Source organism: Vanrija albida (assembly GCF_041260175.1).
Source record: "Vanrija albida strain AlHP1 chromosome Unknown contig_6, whole genome shotgun sequence".
Taxonomy (NCBI): Eukaryota; Fungi; Basidiomycota; class Tremellomycetes; order Trichosporonales; family Trichosporonaceae; genus Vanrija; species Vanrija albida.
In genome coordinates this window covers 714,266-733,945 of record NW_027191425.1, presented here as the reverse complement: position 1 = coordinate 733,945, position 19,680 = coordinate 714,266, and the positions used below count along the sequence as shown (strand labels likewise).

At 68.1% G+C, this 19,680-nt stretch overlaps 9 protein-coding genes across 9 annotated transcripts; 2 read left to right on the top strand and 7 right to left on the bottom strand.

Moving 5' to 3' along the window:
• Positions 1–262: 262 nt before the first annotated feature.
• On the bottom strand, positions 263–1,484 carry Q8F55_007655 (uncharacterized protein; the record flags this gene model as incomplete). The annotated part of the gene is made up of 1 exon (XM_069356076.1): positions 263–1,484. The coding sequence occupies exon 1, from the start codon at positions 1,451–1,453 to the stop codon at positions 263–265; it is 1,191 nt and encodes a 396-aa protein (XP_069205917.1). The 5' UTR covers positions 1,454–1,484.
• A 782-nt stretch (positions 1,485–2,266) lies between these two features.
• On the bottom strand, positions 2,267–3,103 carry Q8F55_007654 (uncharacterized protein; the record flags this gene model as incomplete). Its single annotated transcript, XM_069356075.1, has 1 exon — positions 2,267–3,103. One exon carries the CDS (start codon positions 3,101–3,103, stop codon positions 2,267–2,269), a length of 837 nt encoding a protein of 278 aa, XP_069205916.1.
• Positions 3,104–4,393: 1,290 nt separating this feature from the next.
• Positions 4,394–5,460, top strand: Q8F55_007653 (uncharacterized protein; the record flags this gene model as incomplete). The annotated part of the gene is made up of 2 exons (XM_069356074.1): positions 4,394–4,446; positions 4,761–5,460. 2 exons carry the CDS (start codon positions 4,394–4,396, stop codon positions 5,458–5,460), a joined length of 753 nt encoding a protein of 250 aa, XP_069205915.1.
• A 110-nt stretch (positions 5,461–5,570) lies between these two features.
• Q8F55_007652 (uncharacterized protein) lies at positions 5,571–7,718 on the bottom strand (the record flags this gene model as incomplete). Its single annotated transcript, XM_069356073.1, has 1 exon — positions 5,571–7,718. One exon carries the CDS (start codon positions 7,716–7,718, stop codon positions 5,571–5,573), a length of 2,148 nt encoding a protein of 715 aa, XP_069205914.1.
• Positions 7,719–8,142: 424 nt separating this feature from the next.
• Positions 8,143–8,854, bottom strand: Q8F55_007651 (uncharacterized protein; the record flags this gene model as incomplete). Its single annotated transcript, XM_069356072.1, has 2 exons — positions 8,143–8,325; positions 8,387–8,854. 2 exons carry the CDS (start codon positions 8,852–8,854, stop codon positions 8,143–8,145), a joined length of 651 nt encoding a protein of 216 aa, XP_069205913.1.
• A 276-nt stretch (positions 8,855–9,130) lies between these two features.
• Positions 9,131–11,362, bottom strand: Q8F55_007650 (uncharacterized protein; the record flags this gene model as incomplete). The annotated part of the gene is made up of 9 exons (XM_069356071.1): positions 9,131–9,362; positions 9,408–9,659; positions 9,698–9,948; positions 9,985–10,144; positions 10,564–10,627; positions 10,661–10,725; positions 10,760–10,912; positions 10,950–10,989; positions 11,044–11,362. The coding sequence occupies 9 exons, from the start codon at positions 11,360–11,362 to the stop codon at positions 9,131–9,133; spliced, it is 1,536 nt and encodes a 511-aa protein (XP_069205912.1).
• Positions 11,363–12,117: 755 nt separating this feature from the next.
• Positions 12,118–13,407, bottom strand: Q8F55_007649 (uncharacterized protein; the record flags this gene model as incomplete). Its single annotated transcript, XM_069356070.1, has 1 exon — positions 12,118–13,407. One exon carries the CDS (start codon positions 13,405–13,407, stop codon positions 12,118–12,120), a length of 1,290 nt encoding a protein of 429 aa, XP_069205911.1.
• Positions 13,408–15,674: 2,267 nt separating this feature from the next.
• On the bottom strand, positions 15,675–17,683 carry Q8F55_007648 (uncharacterized protein; the record flags this gene model as incomplete). The annotated part of the gene is made up of 3 exons (XM_069356069.1): positions 15,675–15,853; positions 15,897–17,554; positions 17,589–17,683. The coding sequence occupies 3 exons, from the start codon at positions 17,681–17,683 to the stop codon at positions 15,675–15,677; spliced, it is 1,932 nt and encodes a 643-aa protein (XP_069205910.1).
• Positions 17,684–18,330: 647 nt separating this feature from the next.
• Q8F55_007647 (uncharacterized protein) lies at positions 18,331–19,592 on the top strand (the record flags this gene model as incomplete). The annotated part of the gene is made up of 3 exons (XM_069356068.1): positions 18,331–18,415; positions 18,610–18,758; positions 18,810–19,592. 3 exons carry the CDS (start codon positions 18,331–18,333, stop codon positions 19,590–19,592), a joined length of 1,017 nt encoding a protein of 338 aa, XP_069205909.1.
• Between the last annotated feature and the right edge of the window lie 88 nt (positions 19,593–19,680).

Genomic DNA, 19,680 nt, shown 5'->3' with positions numbered 1-19,680 from the left:
AGGGGGTGGGTTAGTGGTTGTTGCGGTCGCAAGGTGCGTGGGAGCCGTTTATATGCGTCGCGCGTCGCTAAGTGGCGGGCTGGCTGACGGCATGTGTCGCAGACGTCATGGCCCGGCCGGCACGCGGCACGTTTCAAACGACACGCGGCGGGCAGGCGGGTTGTATGCATCTCGCAGCTCCGTGGCTCTCTCTGTCCCTGCTGAATCGCCTGGCCCATGCATGCACGCCATCTAGGACACCATCTATAAGCCTACCGACGCCCTACGCCAGGAGGTACCGCCGCTCGGCGGCAGTCTCCACCCACCCCTCCTGCGCGCGCTCGCGCGCCCCCAGCCCCGCGGCATAGTCTGGGCCGCTGACAAACTCTACCTCCCGCGCGCGCGCGGCGGCCGCAGCAGCCGCCTCGTACCGGTCCATCATGCCGCCTGCGGCGTAGCGCGCGGCGAGCCCGTCCTCGACGGCCGCGAGGAGGCTGCCGGCTGGGTCGGGCTCGCCGCCGAGCCACACGGCCGGTGTCGTGTCAAACTTGACGAGGGTCACCCTCGTCCCCGATGCCAGCGCGGCCTGGAGCAGCCCCGCGAGGAGCTCGCGCCGCACCGCGCCCTTGCGGAGCACGAGGTCCGCGATCTTGGCGGTGCAGGCCGGCGCGGGCGCCGCGCTCGCGTTGAACACAAGCACCAGGTGCTCTACCCCCTCCAGCGCGGGGCGCAGCGTCGACACGCCAAGCGAGAGCTGGTCGGCGTGGTGGAGGACGTGGATGACGAGCTTCTTCACGCCGGCAGGCAGGACCGGGGCGACGAGCAGCGCGTCGGCGCCCTGGGGCGGCGGGAGGCAGCTCTCGTGCAGGCCGCGGTCGCGCGCAAAAGGGTTGGTGAAGAGCACGGCCGTGCGCGCGGCGAGCCTAGTCGCGCTATCGCACCCGTCGTCGTACCGGCCCCAAGAGTTGGGCGTGTACCGCACGCACTCGAGCCCGGAGAACGCGGCGGCGAGCTGCACGCGGAAGAGGTGGCTCATGCCTCCCTTGACGTGCTCGATGTCGAGGGTGCGCGCGCGGCCCAGGAGCGCGAGGCAGCGCGCGCGGTGGAACCTCAGCGCGGCGGACAGGCCAAAGTCGGGCCGCAGCCAGCCGTAGCTGTCGCGCGGGCGGAGCGCCGGCATCCGCCCGGATGGCGAGCGCACCAGGTCGGCGACGTACGTGTGCGTGCCGACGTCTTCGGCGTCCCGGATCTGCACGTGCGCCCCGAGGTGCATGTCGACCAGGGTGCGCACGTAGTGGGACGTCTGGCGCAGCGTGAGGAGCGTGGCGCGCGGCGACGCGAGGATGATGGCGTCGAGGAGGTGCGGGTAGGCGAGGATGTCGAGGGTGGCTGGGGCCGGGCGGGACCCCGCGGAGAGGCTGCTCGCGATCGTCGCCGCCGCTGGCGTTGTTATTGTCGTCGTTGTCGTCGTCATGGTGTTGTCGTTGGCGTCGTGGCTGTCGCGTGCATTGAAAGTGTAGAGACAAGGTAGTCGTCGTCGTTGTTTAGTTGTCGTGCGAGGAGTGTCAAGCTGTGCCCGGCGTGGGAACTCGTCGCCACGCGCCAAGGCACAATCGCCCAACGCCGTGCGCCGCCGCGCGCAGCGATAACAACCCCAAAGATTAAATGGGGGTCCGTCACGGGCGGACGAGGCGGAGCCGCGGGCTCCGCTCTGCACATGCGTGGGGCAGCCGCAGCCCCGACATGCAGCCCCGGCATGCGAAGCCAGCCAGCACTGAGATTGGAGCATGAAGCATTGAGCACGGCGACGCAATGAGCCCGACTCCGTATGCGTGCTCGAGTTCTGGCTCAACTCCGCGCTCCAAGCCCCCCCTCCCCACCTTATCACTCCCACGGCACTATACAACATGTCTCAATCTCTACAAACGCCGCGATACTAGCGCAGGCCGATACCCATCTAGCAAACTTGGAAGTGCCGGAGGCACTGGCGCGCGCGGCGGAATGCGACACGCCCGTCGACGCGCCCCGCCCCCGGCACGCCGGCACGGCGACTAGTGCGGCGCGGCGCCGCCTGCGTCATGGCTCGCGGGCACGCGCATGGGTCGGCGGTGGGTGTGGTGTGGTGTCGGCGGTGTGGTGCGCCAAGGCGCGGCGTCGCGCTCAGCATGCCGCGAGTGGCCGCTGCGTCGCGCCGGGGAGCGTAGCGTATCGCGGGCTGTGGCACCGGAAATCGGGCACACGACGGTGTGGTCGTTGTCGAGGTAATAGTCTCCACCCAGCGCCAGCGCTACTCGTCGCCGTCCGCCAGCGCATACTCCCACGACGCGGTCTCGAGCTCGGCGTCGTCGCCATACTCGTCGGCGTACGCGTCCGACGTGATGATGCTCAGGCCCTGCCCCTTGGCCGTGAGCCAGTCGAGCGTGAAGCCCGAGTCGGCGGGCGACAGCCCGAGCCAGAGGTGGGGGACGGTGTGGAGGTCGACGAGCGTGACGCGGGTGCCGAGGGCCAGCAGGCTGCTCACGAGGCGGTTGAGCAGCGCGAGGCGGTGGAGCCCGGCCCTGTGCGCCTGGCCTCCGGGGTCAGGCGTGGGCCAGAAGGGCCCGGCCGGCTCGAAGCGGAGCACGACGGTGCGCACGGCGGCCCAGTTCGCGCCGAGGGCCAGCAGCGAGGCGCCGAGCTGGCCGGCGTGGTAGACGCAGTTGAGGACGAGCTTGTCTACGCCGGGCGGGATGGCGAGGGTCCGCGGCGCGGCGTGCGCGTCCCAGTCTGGGCGTGAGTGGAGCACGAGTACCGGCGCGGCGGGGGGCGCGGCGACCCCGCTCTCGTCCGGCACGAGGCGGAGGACGCGGGGGTGCAGCGGCGGGACGGGGACGGCGCCGACGACGTCGAGCAGTGCGGGCTCGGCCCAGAGCGGCGCGAGCTTGGCGCTGGCCCACGCGTGGGGGGAGGTGCGGAAGGCGTGGGGTGCGCCGCACGCTGGCCGGAGCACGACGTGCGCGCCCTGCCGCCTATGCACGACCTCGAGCGCGTGCCCCGCGAGCGGGAGGGAGACGACGGCGTCGGGCGCCGCGGCGGCCTCGAGCACGCCGTCGAGGAGCGGGGGGTGGGCCTGGGGGTCGAACATGGCGTGTGGGGGGGCAGCGAGGGAGAGCATCGATAGCATTGGGACGCGGGCTTATGCTCGCTGCACTGCTGCCTGCTACAGCAAACACGACCGTTGCTGCCCTCCGGAAATCAAGGAAAGCGTCGTCGTTTTGCCTCAACGATCGAGCATGTACGATCGGTCGCCTCGTCTGGTACCCGCTTTTAGCGTCGCCGAGCCGGCACGAGTGAGACAGCAGCGAGCGAGCGAACCTAGCGACGGGGTGGTGCTGGGGGTAGTACCAGCTCGGCTTATTTACGTCTGTCTGGCTCGCTCGCAATGACGTCGTGCGCGTGTCTTGGGTGTCTTGGGCCGGAACGGGACACGGGGGACGCGGGGGACGCGGGATGACGACTGACGAGGGCACGAGGTGGATGTCGTTACGCGATGCGGTCGATTCTAGCAATGCGAGTTATGCGAGTTATATGGAGCAGCTGCTCGCATATCGGGCCCACCGACGCGGGTGCTCCGTCGAGCTGCGAGCTCCTGCAGGCGATGTCTCGTGTCCCCTGCATCAACCGCCCTGCACCACCCCCGGTCTCAATGTCGCAGCGGCATGGCGCCGCCACGGCCACCGATGGGATCTGCAGGGGCAGACGCCGGCGGGGCGGAGGCGCGGGCGTGCGCGAGCTGGCCGCTGGTTGGAGCGGCTAGGCTGTGCTGGGCGACTGCTACTCGCCAGCGAGGTAGGCGAAGCGAGACCGAAGCCGAGACCGAGAACGAAGCCGAGGCCGTGCGCCACTGCCGCGCCGCGCCTCGCCGCCCTGCAGGCCAACGTCGCCGACGCCCGCCGACGCCCCGCCCATCGGACTTGTTTCGGGGATCAGCGCGGCCTGAGACGACTGAATGCGGTGGCGGCGGCGCGGCGTCGATCAGGACGCGGTCGACGAGGCCAGCTGCGCACGCAGAGCCAATACCACGGTGTATCGCGCCGCGCACGCGCGCCAATGGGAACCTGCGCGGAGACGTAGATAACGCCTGGCTGGTGACTCGCGGCTCGCGGCTCGCGGCTCGCGGCTCGCGGCTCGTCGTCGGCGCCCCGGGCCAACACCCACGTGCCAGTTGGCCCGGGCGGCGGGGGGAGCAGGCGACGGCGAGCGAGGGGAGCGGCGACGGCGTGCGAGGGAGCGGCCACCGGGCATGTAGCAGCTCGGCGCATGCCCCGCCGTCGTTTGATCGAGCGATCGAGCGCCGGTCCGCTGGAACCGGCGAGTTGATCGGGTCGCTGCCCAAACATGACATCATGCCTCAACAAACTCACACGACAACACCATGTCCGAGGACGCCGACTCCGACAGCGACAGCCTCGCGCACGTCGCGGTCCCGTGCGTCCGCCTCATCCCCTGCGCCGACGGGCGGGGCGCGACCCCGACGACAGTCCTCGTCCGCCTCCCGCCGCGCCCTCGGCCTCCGCCCCGCTCCCCCCTCCCGCCGGCACGGCTAGACGCCAGCAGCACCCCGCACATCCTCGCCAACGTCCTCGCCCACGCCGACCGGCCGACCCTCCTCGCCGCGCGCAGCTGCTCCACCACCCTCCTCGCCCTCGCCGCCCGCGTCCTCGCCCCGCAGCTAGGCTTCGCGCGCGACGGCGCCAAGCTCGCCATCTGCTCCCCCCTGGGCCGCGTCCCCGCGCTCCCAGTCTCAGAATATCTCGAGTGGAGCCCTCCCTGTGGCCGCCCTCACACGCCGACGCGCCCACCCTCCGCCGAGCGGGCGGCGCGCTGGCTGCGTGTACACTCCTCGATGTGCGCGGCGACGTCTCGCGCCCCGCCGCGCGCCTCGCGCGCGCGCTCACCCGTGTCCGCTCCGTGCGCTACGCCCCCGACCAGGCGGGGCGGTACGCCACCCGCGTCGCGCTGCCACGCGCCGCTACGGCCGTGGTATACGCCGCGGCGTGTGCCGCGCCCGAGCTGTCCTCGGCGCGCATCGTCCTCGGGGCCGCCGTCAGCCGGCTGGTGCTGTGCCCCGCCGGGGCGGCCGCGTTGCCGGAGATCAGTGGCGGCGCGTTGCGCGAGGTCGTCGTGCGGCTGAGCGACGTGGAGGAGGGCCACGTCCCAGAGGACGTGGGCGAGCGCCGCGCGTGGCTCGCGGCCACGGTGCGGGCGGCGGCGGCGCTCGCGCCGGCCGCGGAGGTCGCGCTCGTCGACCTCGCGGCTGTCAAGCCGAGCTTTTGGGGGTGCAAGCACCAGCCAGGGGCGTACGTCCGCAAGTTTCTCCAGGACGAGGTGCTCGGCGCTGCCGCTGGGGTCACTTGGCTCAGCGCGGCTGAGTATGCGTCCCGTGTTGGGCCGGCCCAGCTCGCGCTCGAGATGGCGCCGTGGTGCGGGCCGAGTGAGTAGGCACCGAGCCGCAAGACACCTGTACCACCACGCCCGTCGTAATCACAGATGCCATCCAGATTGTACAACTACACTGTCCGTGCGCTCGTAACTGACACTACGTCGTGACGCTAGGCCGCACGCTGCGCCAGCAGCACACGCGCAACCACCGCCGAGACGCCGACGCCGACGCCCAGCCCCACGAGGAAGACGTAGATCGGCAGGTCGCGCGGGCCTTCGTCTCGCGGCCCGTCGTCCGGCACTCCCTCCGGCGCACCAGAGTCATTCGACACCGCATTGGCGCCCGCCACGCTCCCTGGCGACAGCGCCGGCGACAACACCGGCGGCGTCTCCATCGCAGACAGCCTCGCCTCTAACTCCTTGATCCGGTCCGTCAACGACGTCACCTCGCGCTCCATCTCGCCCTTCCGGCGCCGCCTCGATCCCGGCGTCGTGTGCACCGACAGCGGCGCCGGGGTCTTGAGCGCTGGCGACGGCGGGGCGAGCGTGGCGCTCGCCGTCTTCGGTGTCTTTGGACGCAGCGTCACAACCCGCGTCGTGCTCCAGTGGTCGCCGGCCCGCGGCGCCTTGGCCTCACTGCCCTCGTCGTCGCTCGTGTTGCTCTCCTCCGTCTCGTCAGAGTATGCGCGCGGTCTGCCCGGGGCCCGGCGCAGGCCGGCGTACGCGTCACGGTGGCGCGCGTGCGGCGAGAAGTGCGGCGACACGTGCACCTCGGGTCTGAGCGGCGTCGCCGACGCCGAGCGCGACGCGGCCGTGCCCTCGGGAGTACGGGGCGGCTCGGGCACCAGGAGCGAAGGCGGGAACGCATTCTCGTACGGCGGTGGCGGGCTGGCGCCGGTGATGCCGACGACGCCGACTTGGCGATCCGTGAACGGGTCGTCGGGGGACGTTGCAACCACCGGCACCGCCTGACTCGTTGCCGGGCGCTCCGAGATCGGTTGCAACGGCGAGATCGGGCTGAGGTTGCATAGCGCACCCTTGGGGCTCGAGCTGGGGCTCCCGGTAGCACTGTGCGGGCTTCTGGCCGGGCTGTTGTGGAGCGGGTTTGAGACCGAGCGTGGTGGCGACACAGTCGGGTTGGAGACGGATCTCGGCGGCGATCCCACAGCCACCTCCTGCCGCCATCTCGGGACGTTGGCGCTCGCGCTGATGGCGCTGACGCCGGAGATGGCGCTGACGACCGACGCGTTCGAGTCGCGGCGCTGGCGCCAGCGCGGGCCCGTCGGCGCTGGGTGGGATGGCGCCTCCGACACACTGCTTATCTCCGAGTCGCGACGGGTTCTCTTCCACGACGCGCCGTTGCTGCCATACTTTGGAGTGGCGCGGCCGAAGCCCTCAACGCTGTTGCCGGTCACTTGGGCCCGCAGCGCGGACAGCGACGGCGCGTCATCACTGCCGACCTCGCTGGCGGCCTCGAACGCGTGCGCGAGCCGACGGACCCGCGTCACGTCAGCCACGCCGTCGCTGTCATTCTGCCTGTCGGCCGCGCTGCTCGCCTCGCTGGCGTCACTCAGTCGGCGGCCGTGACGCACGTTGCGTGCCAGGCGGCGTGACAGGGACTGTAACACGGGAAAGAACGGGGGCGGTCTCGATCCGCTGAAGCCTTGCGACGACGACGTGAACTGCTTGCCCGTGACGCGCGAGCGGAGCACCCACGACACGACGTCCTCGACGACCAGCGGCGGGAGCGTCGGGCCCGTGCCGTCGCTGCCGCCCGTGCGCAGCGAGTAGGCGAGGTACTGGGCGAGCTCCGACGGCGACCAGTCGGCGGGGTGTGCCTTGTTGTCAGCGGCGTCGCAGTCAAAACTCACAGGAAGCACGGGCCGGACCGGAGCACGCGAGGGGGAGGGGCTGGCGGGCGAGTCGAACCGCCCGTCCGGGGTGACGGGGAAGGCGCCGAGCGAGCGTGAGACCTTGTGCCGCGACGGCGTGACGGGTCTTCTGTTGGGCGTGCCTGCTGCAGCGGCAGCAGCGCCCGGCGCGGCGATAGAGTACGAGTGGGTGTGGGCGGGCGTGCGGCGCGGCGACGCCGGCACGAGCGGGGGCGGCATGGGTGACGCGGCCGTGCTGGCCGTGACTGTCGCGTCGGCCCGCGAGGAACGGCCGGGAGCACCCGCGCGCGATGTTACGGGCGACGCCGCGGGGTGGGGCGAGTCCGAGACTGGTCTGAGCGCGGCGCGGCGCTCGCTCCACGGCGTCGGCGCGGCGGGCGGCGGCATGGGCGAGGCCGTGGCCGTGGCCAACGGCGCCGGGGGCATGGTCGTCAGGCTGGGATGTTTGGGAGGCGGGTTTGTTTACGTCGGTGTCGTCCGGCCGGCGGAACCACCGTGTCGTCTGTCGTCGATGTGCTGGCGATGAGATAGGAGCAATGTCAAGGTCGAGACGCAGCGCGCTTGGCCTGGTATGCACTGCCTGCGCTTGCTGCTGGCTGGGTGGCCTGACGAAAGACTACGCAAAGGCAAACACGAAGCACGAGGGGTTGGGGGACGCGCCTGCTTTTGCTTTCCTCGACGGGAGCAGATTTCACTCAACGATGTGGGGTCCTTGACGACGGGCCGGATTGTGCCGGCGTGCATGACAACAACCCGCGGCAGTCTCAACCCGCACATGCTCGTCGTCTCACTCAACACCCGCATTAAAAGATGTACGTATACGCTGCCCTATCCCCTGCCCAGTCCTCTCCTACTTGGCGCCGCCAGCGCGCCCCGCCTGCCCCGCCCGCCCGAGCGCCGTAAAGTCGATCACGCCGCCGGCGTCGCCGCCGCCCCCACCGTCGTCGTGCGACAGCTGCGAGTACATGCTGCTCGTGTTCGTCATGTTTGAGCGCGTGATGCTCGGCCCGACGGCGAGCGACGTGCGGTGCGCCTAAGGCCAGTCAGTACGGCCCGTGCGTGCTCAGGCCCGACGCCACCGGCCACCAACTGACCTGGAAGGACACCGACCTCCGCTTGGCCCCGACGCCCAGGTCGTCGACGGCCTGCGACGAGCCCGAGGCCGAGTGGAGCAGGCGGCTCCAGTTTGTCGGCTCGACCTCGATGCTCGGGAGGGAGGGGAGCGGCGTCGCGTCGGTCGTTGTGGCCGGGCGGCCGCGGCGGGGGAACGTCCGCGCGCGGCCGTACGGCGCCGAGACGGAGCGCGGGAGCGGGCGGCGCGGCGCGCCGGCGAGCGTGGCGAGCGCCGCTGCCGTGGGGACGGTCGGGGAGGGGGCGGAGGGTTCTGTCGGTCGTGTGTTGGCCGCGTCCGCCGAGCTCCCGCTGCCGCTCGCCGAGCCGTCGTCCTCCCGCCGAAGAATTGTCGGCCACCGCCGCGGCAGGTCGAGCCGCAGCTCGGGGATGACGGGCGGCGCTTCGTCGACCACGGGCTCGGGCGGCGTGCGCGAGAGGCAGTTGCCCATCGTGAGTGTTTGAGTCGACGAGGAGTGGCAAACGCCAACTTTGTCGCGTCTGGGCGGAGCTCGGACCGGTGGGCGCTGGCCTGGCGGGGGTTCGGGCGGACGTGGATGCGGATGTGGATGCAGCGAGGACGGCGGCGGCAGCGGCAGCAACGAGGCAAAGGCATGCGTCGAGGCCAGCATGTCCAGCGGCCAGTGTGCAGCCACAAACTAATCACAGCTAGTCGCATCTACACACAACACACATGTACAGTTACACAGTCACGCGACGACGGCGCGCTAATACTCCGGGCACAGGTTCAGGATCCGCTCCATCTTGTCCAGGCCGACCATGAGCAAGTCCCGCGACACGCTGAACGTGATCCGGTACCAGCCAGCAATGGGGTTGTGGTAGGCGCTCCCGGGCGCAATGTACACGCCGCCATCAAGCAGCTTCTGGAACACGCGCTTCTCCTCGGCAGCGTCGTCGAAGCCGAGCCGTCCGCCGAGGTTGACCCAGACAAAGTTGCCGCTGCGGCGTGAGCTGACATCGATAACTGACAAACCATCAACTCACGCATTCGAGTGTGCGACCTCCACGCCGCGCGCCTGGAACCAGTCGCGCGTGTACGCCGCCGCCTCGGACAGCCGCGTCTTGTTGAGCGCGATGAACTTTGCCAGCGCCGCGCGGTCCGTCAGCAGCGACGACCAGATCACGTCGGCCGGCGACGAGATCTTCATCAGCATGGACGTGTTGGCCATCGCGCGCAGGAGGAGCGGGTTGGCCCGGCTGATGAGGCTGCCCACGCGGAGGCCGTTGGCACAGAAGCTGCGGGGTCAGCTAACCGTTTTAACATCTCAGCTCACTCCTTGGACATGCCGTAGACGACATGGAGTCGGGCACGGTCGAACGCAATACCAAGCTCGCTCTCCACGTCTAGCGACAGCATCGACGTAAACGGCAGCGCGTGCGGGAAGTCGGGGTTCTCGTACACGCTCATGGCGTAGATCTCGTCGCTGACCAGGTGGAGGTCGCGCTCCTCGCAGAAGCGGGCGTATGCGAGCAGCGTCTCACGCGAGTATGTGCGTCCAAGCGGGTTGTGGGGGTTGCACACGATCTGCTTGTGAGTGTGGGTACTGGGACGGGCACTCACGACAGCGCGTGTGCGGATGCCCTGGGCTGCCAACTCGTCCATCTTGGCGCCAAAGGCCGCGAGGGTGTCTGCATCAAAGGCGCCGTCGCCGTCCGGCACCTCGACCGGCACAAGTCGCACCCTCGCGCGGCCGATGAGGTCGCGGTCGAAGCCAGTGTAGCTAGACGTGGCATCAGCACGTGTGCTTGTGGCAAGGTCCTATCATGAGAAGCGAGACGACAGCGACACCATGCCGCTCGCCGGGCGAGGTTGTGGCGCAAGAGGCAGCGACCCAAGCGAGCAAGCGAGAGCAAGCGAGCCAGATGACTATTCCAGGTCTGTCCAAGCACCAGCTCCACTGCGAATCAAGCTAGGCTCGACCTCGAAACCGAGGTAGGCCTGCCACAACACCGCCAAGTGACGTGCCAGGCACTGGAAGGAATGGAAGTGACGGCAGGAAGGCACAAGCTGGAAGCTTAACTATGCTCCTGCCTGGCGACGAGTGTGGGAATTATATTAATTGCCCCGAGGAGGAGGAAGAGGGGAGGCGTTGAGGAGGAGGATCGTCTCGGGGTGACGCAACAGCCACACGGCACTCACTAAGGCCCGGCGAGGAGAACTGCCTCGCCCTCGTCCATGAGGGTGTAGAACAGCTGGTCGAGCACTGCCGTCAGCGGCGCCCCAGCAACGCACATACCGGCGGAACAACCAACGCCCGTGATCAGCTGGTCTGGCTTGACCTCCTCCGCCGGGTCAAAGTATCTGAAGTTAGCCCCGTTGCGGCCGATGCACCCACTCGTTGAGGAAGGTCGCCAGTGCAGCGTTGATACGCCGCGAGCCCCACAGCGAGTCGCCGTAGCTCAGGTCCGAGGCGAGAAAGTTGTCTGCAAACGCACGGGTAAAGTACTCGAGGCACTCTTTCTCAAGCAAGAAGTTCTCAGCGACGCCGCTGCAGAGTTAGCCCGGCGCACTGTGGCAGGACATACAGCGAGACAATGCCACGGGGGTTGAGCTTGCAGTTGTACTCTGGGAGCGAGGTTGAGCACGGCACAGCGCCAGAAACGAACCCAGCCCACTCACGGTCCTTGAAGAGACAGCTGAAGCGCTCGATGAGCGGTCCCGCGTCCGGCCCGCCAGTAGCCCGGTCGCTGAGCTTGGGCCCGAGGTAGATACGGCGCTGCTGCTCGCGGGTGCCGAGCGGCGTCGACTCGCGGTGCACCGGGGCGGGGAAGCGCGGCTTGGTCGGCGTGCCGGGCATGCTCGAGAGGCTCATGTGGTCGAAGCACGAGATGAGCGTGTTGCACCCGATCGGGAGGTCGGAGGGGGGCAGGGTGGAGAGGCCGGACGGCGGGTCGAGCGAGAGCGCGCGGGGCGGGGACGAGCTGACGATGGACGGCATGGTGGGGAGTGCGGGTGGGTGAGCGTGTGAGCGAGCAAGTGAGTAGCAACGACGAAGCACGGTCGAGGCAAGAGGGCGCGTCGCAGCGCAGAGCACCCTGCATACGTGTTTATCTAGGCCTTGCTTGTCGAAGGTTGCAGTGGCCAAGCAGTGAGTTGAGTGTGATGCGCAAAGTGGAAATCGGCTATGCGCGAGATTCGGAAGAGGGGCGGCAATATTCCGATCGTGCTGGGGCACGGAGCTTGGCGGCGACTTTGGCTCTGCCTGCAGCATTGGTGTCGGCACGCGTGGAGCTGTTACTGCGTTTGGTGTAGTGCACTGAGCATCACGACGTGAGCGAGCGCGGGGAGCATGTGACACTGGGCGGCGGGTTACGACGTGTTACGAGCCATGTCTCGGGGAGTACGCGGGCACCGGCCAGGTCAAACACTGGGTGGCGAGTGTGAGCTTGTTTGGGCTCGTCACTCGCCACTCCCCCAGCCTCCCACTCGCACGCACGCACGCGTGCACGCTCCCTTGCTCAGAGCACTGTTCCGGATCTTGGAGCTGCACCGACACGTACGTCCCAGATAGCCCACTTTGTCTCTTGAGAATTAATTGAGACCATGCACTCGCACTCCGAACGACTTTGGGCGTTGGAAATCATTGCCGGAGATGCCGAAGAGGCCGACCGCGAGGGTCGTGCTGAGGCCCACTTGCTCGACGCGATACAACAACACTGTACAACTATCTACTGACAACTACAGGCCCCACACCTACACCCTCGTCTCCAGGTCGTAGCGGTATTGACCGACCTGACTTTTGTACTCACGCGCCGAGAGGAAGCGCATGCCGCGGGCCATGGACCCGAGCTCGTCGTCGGACCACTGGGCGCGCTTCGACTCCTCGGGGTCGCCCCAGCTGCACCACTGGGCCTGGGAGCGGAGGTCACCGAGAACCTCTGTGACGCGGGCCGTTGTTCCGGCCTTGAACGCGTCCGACTCGAGGTTGCCGCTGCTCGCGATGCCTATGTCGTCGACATCGACGAAAGTGTACCGCACGTGGTCGAGCGTGAAGGTGAGGCCGTTGATGATGAGGTCGACGAGCGAGTGGGGCGACCCTTCTCTCTCGAGGGCCGAGCCGGGACACCCCTCGCGACGGGTGAAGAGCACGACGATCTCGTCGACGACGTGCGTGACGTACGACATGACGGCGACGCTGATCGCGTCGATGACCGTGTCGCGCGCGTCGCAGCACCCGAGGTTGAGCACCAGCCGGCGGGTCGACGACGGCAGCTGCGGAAAGCGGATGTACAGGGACAGCAGCTCGTCGACCGAGGTAAACACGACAAAGGTGCACTCGTTGCGGGGCGAGAACCACGTGAGGTTGGCCGTGAGCGCGCGCGGGAGGATGCGCACCGTGTCGACGTTGCGGACCTGGTCTGTGAACTTGCGCAGGAACTCTGGGCACACTGGCGACGCGAACGAGACTACACGGGCGTCGTCGAGCGCGGCGGCCGTCGCCGCGGCCGGCGGGGACGTCGACGTGGGCAGCGTCGAGGGGATGCCCGGCAGTTTCCCTCCGTCCGCCGCCGCCAGGCTCAGGCCGGAGATCATCGACGTGGCCGAGAGCACGATGTGGCGGCGGAGGCGGGGCGCGATCTTGGCGCGGAGCGCCTTGTTCGTGGCGGCCAGCACGCGGAGGGAGGGGAGCGGCGCGAGGCCGACGATGGCGTCGACAATCTCAGGATGGTACGTGTGCGAGATTGTCGTGCGCGGCGTGCGCGGCGGCGCAGGCGGCTTGGGCGAGGGCGGGGGCGAGCGGAACGTGCCGACCCAGAAGCAGGGCCACGGGCCTGCGCCGACGGGCGCGACGGGCACGGGCGCGGGGAGGGGAGCGGACGCCCAGCTCGGGCTCTCGCGCGGCGTCCACACCTCTGGCGAGGGGGACGGCGTCGGCGACGCCGTCGACGAGGCGTCCCACGATGACGGGCTCCACGACGGGCTCCACGACGGCGAGGGCGTGCGCCGGGGTGTGTGTGGCGATGGGGCGAGTGGCAGCGTCATTTTGGGGCGTGGTTGTGAGGACGGGCTAGCGCGAGGTAATTAATATTGCAGAGCCAGGTTCCAGTGACAAACGTGTGACGTCGGCTGAGTGGGTTGTGGTAGACGGGCAGCTCGTCGCGAGGTGCTCTCCTCGACTCGCCCGCCCTCGACTCACCCCTCGCCTGCCCCCTCACCCCCCCGCCCGTCGACTCACCCATTCCCGAAACCTACGACCGTGTGCCTCCCGAAACAAGACCCAGAGACGAGGCGTTTCAGGCAAGCAAGGCCTACCGAGGGGCCGAAACAAACAGCCACCACGAGCAGCCATCACGAAGCACACATCTGGAATAGCATAGTGACGCACAGGCCCGGCCGCGGGGCCTGACTAGAGAACCTTGTGCAGGCAGACACGCACGCCGGCCGTGCGGCCAGGTCAGTGTGGCTGCCGTACACCCGGTCGAAGAAAAAGCATGGCAAACCGAAATCTGAGACAGTGCCTCGGTTGGTTGGCGTGTTACGAGAGGCGCGGCGAGGTGGTGAGGCGTGGTCGCTGGCGAGGTGTGGTCGCTGCCTGATGGATCTGCAGTGGCCCAACGGATCGACGGCGCGGTGCATGGCACTGTGAACTGTGCCAACTCTGTCTGCAAACTCTCGTCTGTCGGTTGCCAACTGCCCGTCGGACGGGAGTCGCCGACGATCACTTGGGAAAGCAGCGAAACAGAGTTGGACGAGGCCTCGCCTTGGCCTCGGTGGCCGGCCGTGCCAAACGACGACCTCCTCGTCGCCGCGGCGACTTTACTCGTCATCTGACAGGCTGTGGGGCCAGACTGGCCCACGTCGCGACGTTGCGACGACCAAAACACCCGTGCCGTAACCTACTGGTGGCACTACGTGTCGGAGGTTGGTCGCAGGCACGCTGCCGGAACCGGCAGGGCTGGCGTGCGTGAAGCTTGTTCTGCGCCTTCTCTCCGTCTTCTCCCAGCGCATCTGAGACACGAACGTTTCGTCGCTCGAAAGAAGCGGCGCGGCCCGGGGGGTCAGGCTCAGCTCCGGCCTTCGACGCCACCTGCCACACTGAGCCGGACCACTCGTTATCGCCCCTCCCCGTCGCGAGGCTGACGACGCCCGCCCGCGCCAGTTAATTAGGCGATCTAGCTTTGGGGGTATAGCGCTCCGGACTAGCTTTGGGGTCGTGGCTTATCGCCCTGGTGGCCTTGACGACGGGTGCGGCATGTAGCGTTTCTGGGCCGGGTGGGCTTCGGCGCTTGCTTTAAGCCTTGCTTCCACGGCTTCTTTCGCATGCACATGGTCGCGACGGCTTGCCCACCGGGTAGGGGGGCCCGTCAGATCGACGAGCACCACCAGCACCACTCCGCCCGGACAGGCCCCACGCTGCCCCTCCAGCCCTCTGCTGGAATCAGAAGCTCAGCTGGAACCAGGCTTTCCGCTGGGTGCGGCCCTTCCGCCGGCCAGGTGAGCAACCCGTCGGCCAGCGTGCCCCACACGCCCCGCACTGCTGCGCTCGATTCCCACCACGGCCGCTTGTACGGCACTGTGCCTCTGCTAGCGCTGCACCATGACGTCGCGGCATTCTTCGTATAGTCAGTCGTCTGGAAGAACTGGGCTTGTAAGATACAGCCACAGCCCAGCAAAGTGCCCGCTGCTGCCCCAAGCGGGATTTCCGTGGCACCGTGGTGGAGCGTCCCGAGCTGTTTGAGGTGCGACCGAGACACCGCGGCCTGTGGCATCCCCCGAGGGGGTAGCACCACGAATTGCCAGCGGTCACCTAGCAGTTGGCCGTCGCCTGCGACCGCGTGCCCTGTGTTTCTCATATCGGCACCGTTGCGGGCGTCGAGGAGAGAGACCTGGGGTATGGTCCGAGGGCGAAGAAGCGGGTTGCGTCCCGAGAGCAGCTCGGTCAACACCCCCTTGCGAAGTCGGTCGGTCTGTCGGGCGGCGCTGGCCGCTGCCGATTGTTCGCTCGTCAGGTCAGCGGGACCGTCTGCCTTAGATCGAGCGTGATAGCTGTACCAGTTGCGCCGCTGCTGTGTTAGATCATACAGTACCTACGCTGTAAGTTGTCAGCCAGTTTGGCGTCAGTCATCCGAATCCGCATAGTCGGGATAGGAATAGAATCTCAGTCTACAGCTCCACTCTATGTTACAGATCGTGAGGGGGGAAGAGGCGCTGTGGCAGTTGGTCGTTGGAGATCATACTGGGGGGCATAATCGCGGTGACCTTCGCGGTGACCTGCGATGGTCGCTCGCTCGCTGCGCTCGCAAACGCGCCTAGCACAGCTTGGTGGCCACCTCGTCGGCCAGCTTCCGCACGTCCTTCTTGCCCCACCGCTTGCCGGCCGCCTCGACCGTCTCCTTGGCACCAAGGACCTCGAGGAGAGGCTGGAGCGAGTCAACAAACGACGGAGCGAGGTAGAGGAGGAGGGCTGTTGCGACGAGGAGGCGGTGGCCTGGGGGGTCAGCAACGCTCATGATACGTCTGCCCAAACTCACCAACATCGGCGTCCTCTTCCCGCCCGATTGCCTCGAGCAGCGCGCTCACTCCCTCGACCTCCCACTCGGCCTCGATCCCGTCGTCATCCTCGCCCGAGACACCCTCGGCCGCGGCTCGCTCCTTGGCCAGGCGGTGACGCCACGCCGCTGCGTTGACGGCGACGTCGGCGGCAGCCTTGCGCACGCTCACCTCGGGGTGGAGGAGCGAGTCGACGAGCAGCGTGAGCAGGCCGGACTGCAGCGTCGTGCCACCTGACGCGAGTACGAGGTTGGCGAGCGGCAGTGGGCCAAGGAGGTTGGTGCTCAGCCGCAGGGCGGTGAGGACCAGCGGCCGTGGCGTGCTCCCACCGCGCTCCTTGAGCTGCGAGGCGACGAGCGCCAGAATCGCGTTGATGGGCTCGGCGCCTGGCGCGGTGGGCGATAACCTCACGGTGAGAATGGCGGCAACGCGCGTGTTGAGCAGTGCGATACGCCACAGGTCGATGAGGGGGAACGTCTGCTCTGGCTTGAGCTTGGCGAGGAGCGTCTTGGTCGTGTTCGTCCACTGCGTAAGCAGCTCGCCAAGCTGCGCATCGTTCAACGACCCAGGAGCCTGGAGGAACGCAATGGCCTTCTTGAGTGTCTCGAGGTCTGATCCGGCCACGCCAAAGCTCTCGATCTTGGACACGAGCGCGGGGAAGGCCGGCGTGGCTGTCGCGAGAATCGGCTCGGTCGACAGCTTGGACGTCACGGCCAGGTACAGGCGCTTGTGCGGGTGCTGGGGGAAGCAGTCATCGAGGAACGCCTCGACACGGTTCTCCAGCCCGCGCTTGTCGGCACCGCGCATGACGTCCACCTGCTTGCCGTCCTTGAAGAAGATGAACGTCGGGGTGGCGGTGACGCCGTACTGCTCGGCCAGCGACTGTCCGTCGCCTCGATCAAGCTCGACCTCCACAAACCGCGTGCCCTTGTGTCCGTACACGGCCGTGTTGTTCTCGGCAATCGTCTCGTACGCGGGCTTGATCGCGCGGCACGGTGGGCAGCCGGCCGTGTTGGTAAAGTTTGCCACGACGGCCGTGTTGTTCTTGAGGATCGAGGTAAAGTTGGCGCGCGAAGTGACGAGCGTGAGCGCGGCGGTTGTCGGTCCAGGCTTGGGCGGTGCCGAGGTCGGACCGCTCCCGCCAGCCGCCTGCTGCGCCACGGCCCCGAGGAGCGCCGCCGCGAGGTCCTGCGGTGTTGGCTGGGGTGCGGCAGCCGGTGCGGCCTGGCGAGGCGCGGGGGTTGCAGCCGCGGCAGGCGACCCGCCGAACGCGCTCTTCTCGGCCTCGTTCGACTGCCGGAACATTGCGTCGATGGTTGGCCGGAGGGCCTGGCCGAACGGCGTGGCGAGGAACTCGGAGGGCAGGCCCGAGATCCACGAGGGGATCTCGGCGCCGGTCAGGAATCCGACGACGTCGGCGGTGAAGTTGTTGCAGTTGAAGTCGGTGAGGTGGTACGCCGAGGCGGTGTAGAGCTCGGAAAGGGAGAAGAGGTACTCCTGGAAGGTTTCGGCGTCGATGTGCGTCTCGCCGACGTCGATAATCTGCAGCGGCTGTCCGTGATGTGTCGTGCCAGGCGCCGCCTCCATGATGCCGCGCCCGTAGAACACCTCGCGGCCGAAGACGACGACCGAGGTGTGCCTCGCGGTCAGCGCATCACATAGCTGGAACTCACCAGATGCCGTCGATCTGCTTGCCGGTCAGCCCGAGGGACATGGACTTTGCCATGCCCCTGCTGAGGTCGTAGACATAGAGCTTGACTGCTGACATGGGGTGAGAGGGTGAATGTGAGATGGCAGGTGGGCGTGGTTGCTGACTTTGTTGACGAGTCGTCTGTCGCTGGCTGGGATCGCCGTCGGCTCTCTGGCTGACGCGTTGCCGTGACGCAATCGTGACCGAGGCACGTGATGGATTCGCGTGGGATTCGCGCGTCGACCACGCGCGAGTTGCACCTCGTGCAGCACATGCGCACATTGCACATTACGCAATTGTGGGCTTGTGGGCGAGGCCGGCGAGGGCTAACCCCACCAGGTAAACGACGCGGCGGGGCGGGGGCGGCTGTTCGGCTCCTCATGCATTGCACGCTGCACACACTACGCACTACTCTTTCTGCACACTTGCAGTCACACGTTCTGTTCACTGCATACCTCGACACGACCCGACGAGCACCCCGTTTCAGCTCGGGCCAGTCACGCGCCTCGCATCGTTGTGCGGCGTGACTTGAACAATAGCGCCAGAGGCGTCGGGGCGCGGCGGGCAATCAATCAGCCATTCTCGACCCACCCCGCCAACAACTCGGTCAAACCTGCTGCTGCGAGACCGACACCACACTTGCACGTCATTACACCGACTATATTAGCACACCCACTCGTTTCTTCCCTCCTACCCACGCCCCCACCCCCCGCTCCGCCGCCAACATGGCCAGCGATATCCAGCAAATCGCCATCACCGACGCGCTGACAGTGCACAAGCCGGCACGGCACATTGCCTACACAGTACAAGGTGGGTGGCGAGGCGCCGGGGGCCGGGTGGACGGCGGGTGGGTAACGCGCAAGGGAAGGGTGTTACCGGCGAGCGATGGGGCGATGCGAACCGCTCCCTCGCTGCCCCATCGCTGCCCCATCGCCGGGGGTTCTCGCTCGCTGCGCCGCCGTCCCCCGTCCCCGCTCGTAGCCGCAGACCGCTCACACCACCAGTGTCAACACCGACGCGCACATGGTCGGTGAACCGGCGGTATAACGATTTCGTCGCGCTCGACGCCGAGCTCCGCAGCGCGACGGGCAAGGAGACGCCGGCGCCGCTACCCCCCAAGCACTGGTTCGCGCGGACCATGAACGACGAGGAGGTAGGTATCGAGGCTAGCCCGTGTCACACGCGCTGACACCGCACCCCCCAGAAGATCCGCCAACGGCGCGTCCACCTCGAGATCTACCTGCGCACGATCCTGACGACAAAGGACGCGCGGTGGCGACAAGCGTTCGGGTTCGCCGACTTCCTCGCCGTCCCAGCCCAGAGCAGCAAGGCGCCGGACGCGTTCAGCGCCGCGACGTGGCTGAGCGAGGAGGGCGCCGTCGGTGCCGTGCTCCGCACCGCGCGGGCGGCGCTCCTCAAGCGCGACGCGCTCGCGCGCATGGGCGACGGGGCGGGCGGGCGGGCGGCCTCAGGCGACGCGCGCAAGGCGCTGCGCGAGGCGTCGGCGCGCACCGAGGCGCTCGACGTCGCGCTCCAGGGCCTCACGGGGCTGGGGGACGGCGAGCGCGCGCGCCGCGCCGACATGGTCGCTGCGCTGCGGGCCGAGGTCGCCAACGTCGGGCGTATGGCCGAGGCGGGCTTCCGCCCCGCGCGCGTGCCGACCCCGCCGACGGAAGCGGCCGGGCCTGGTGCTGCGCCCGCGGTGCAGGGCAGGGTGTTTGGCCGGCGGGCAGCGCCGCAGGAGACGGCTGAGACGCGCCCGCTCGACGACCGCGGCGTGGTGCAGCTCCAGCAGGCCAAGATGAAGGGCCAGGACGAGCAGCTCGGCGTGCTGTCTGGCCTGCTGCAGCGCCAGCGGCGGATGGGCGAGGAGATTGCCACCGAGATCGACCAGCAGAACGAGATGCTCGAGCATATTGATGCCGAGGTGACGCGCGTCGGCGGCAAGATGGCGCGGGCGAAGCGGCAGATGAACCGCCTGGGGTAGGGGGGGGGGGGTTGTGGGTGGGTGTTATAATTGCATGTCATGTATGGTTCTACGAGCGCGCGAGCGGAGCGAGCGCGGTGGGGACGAT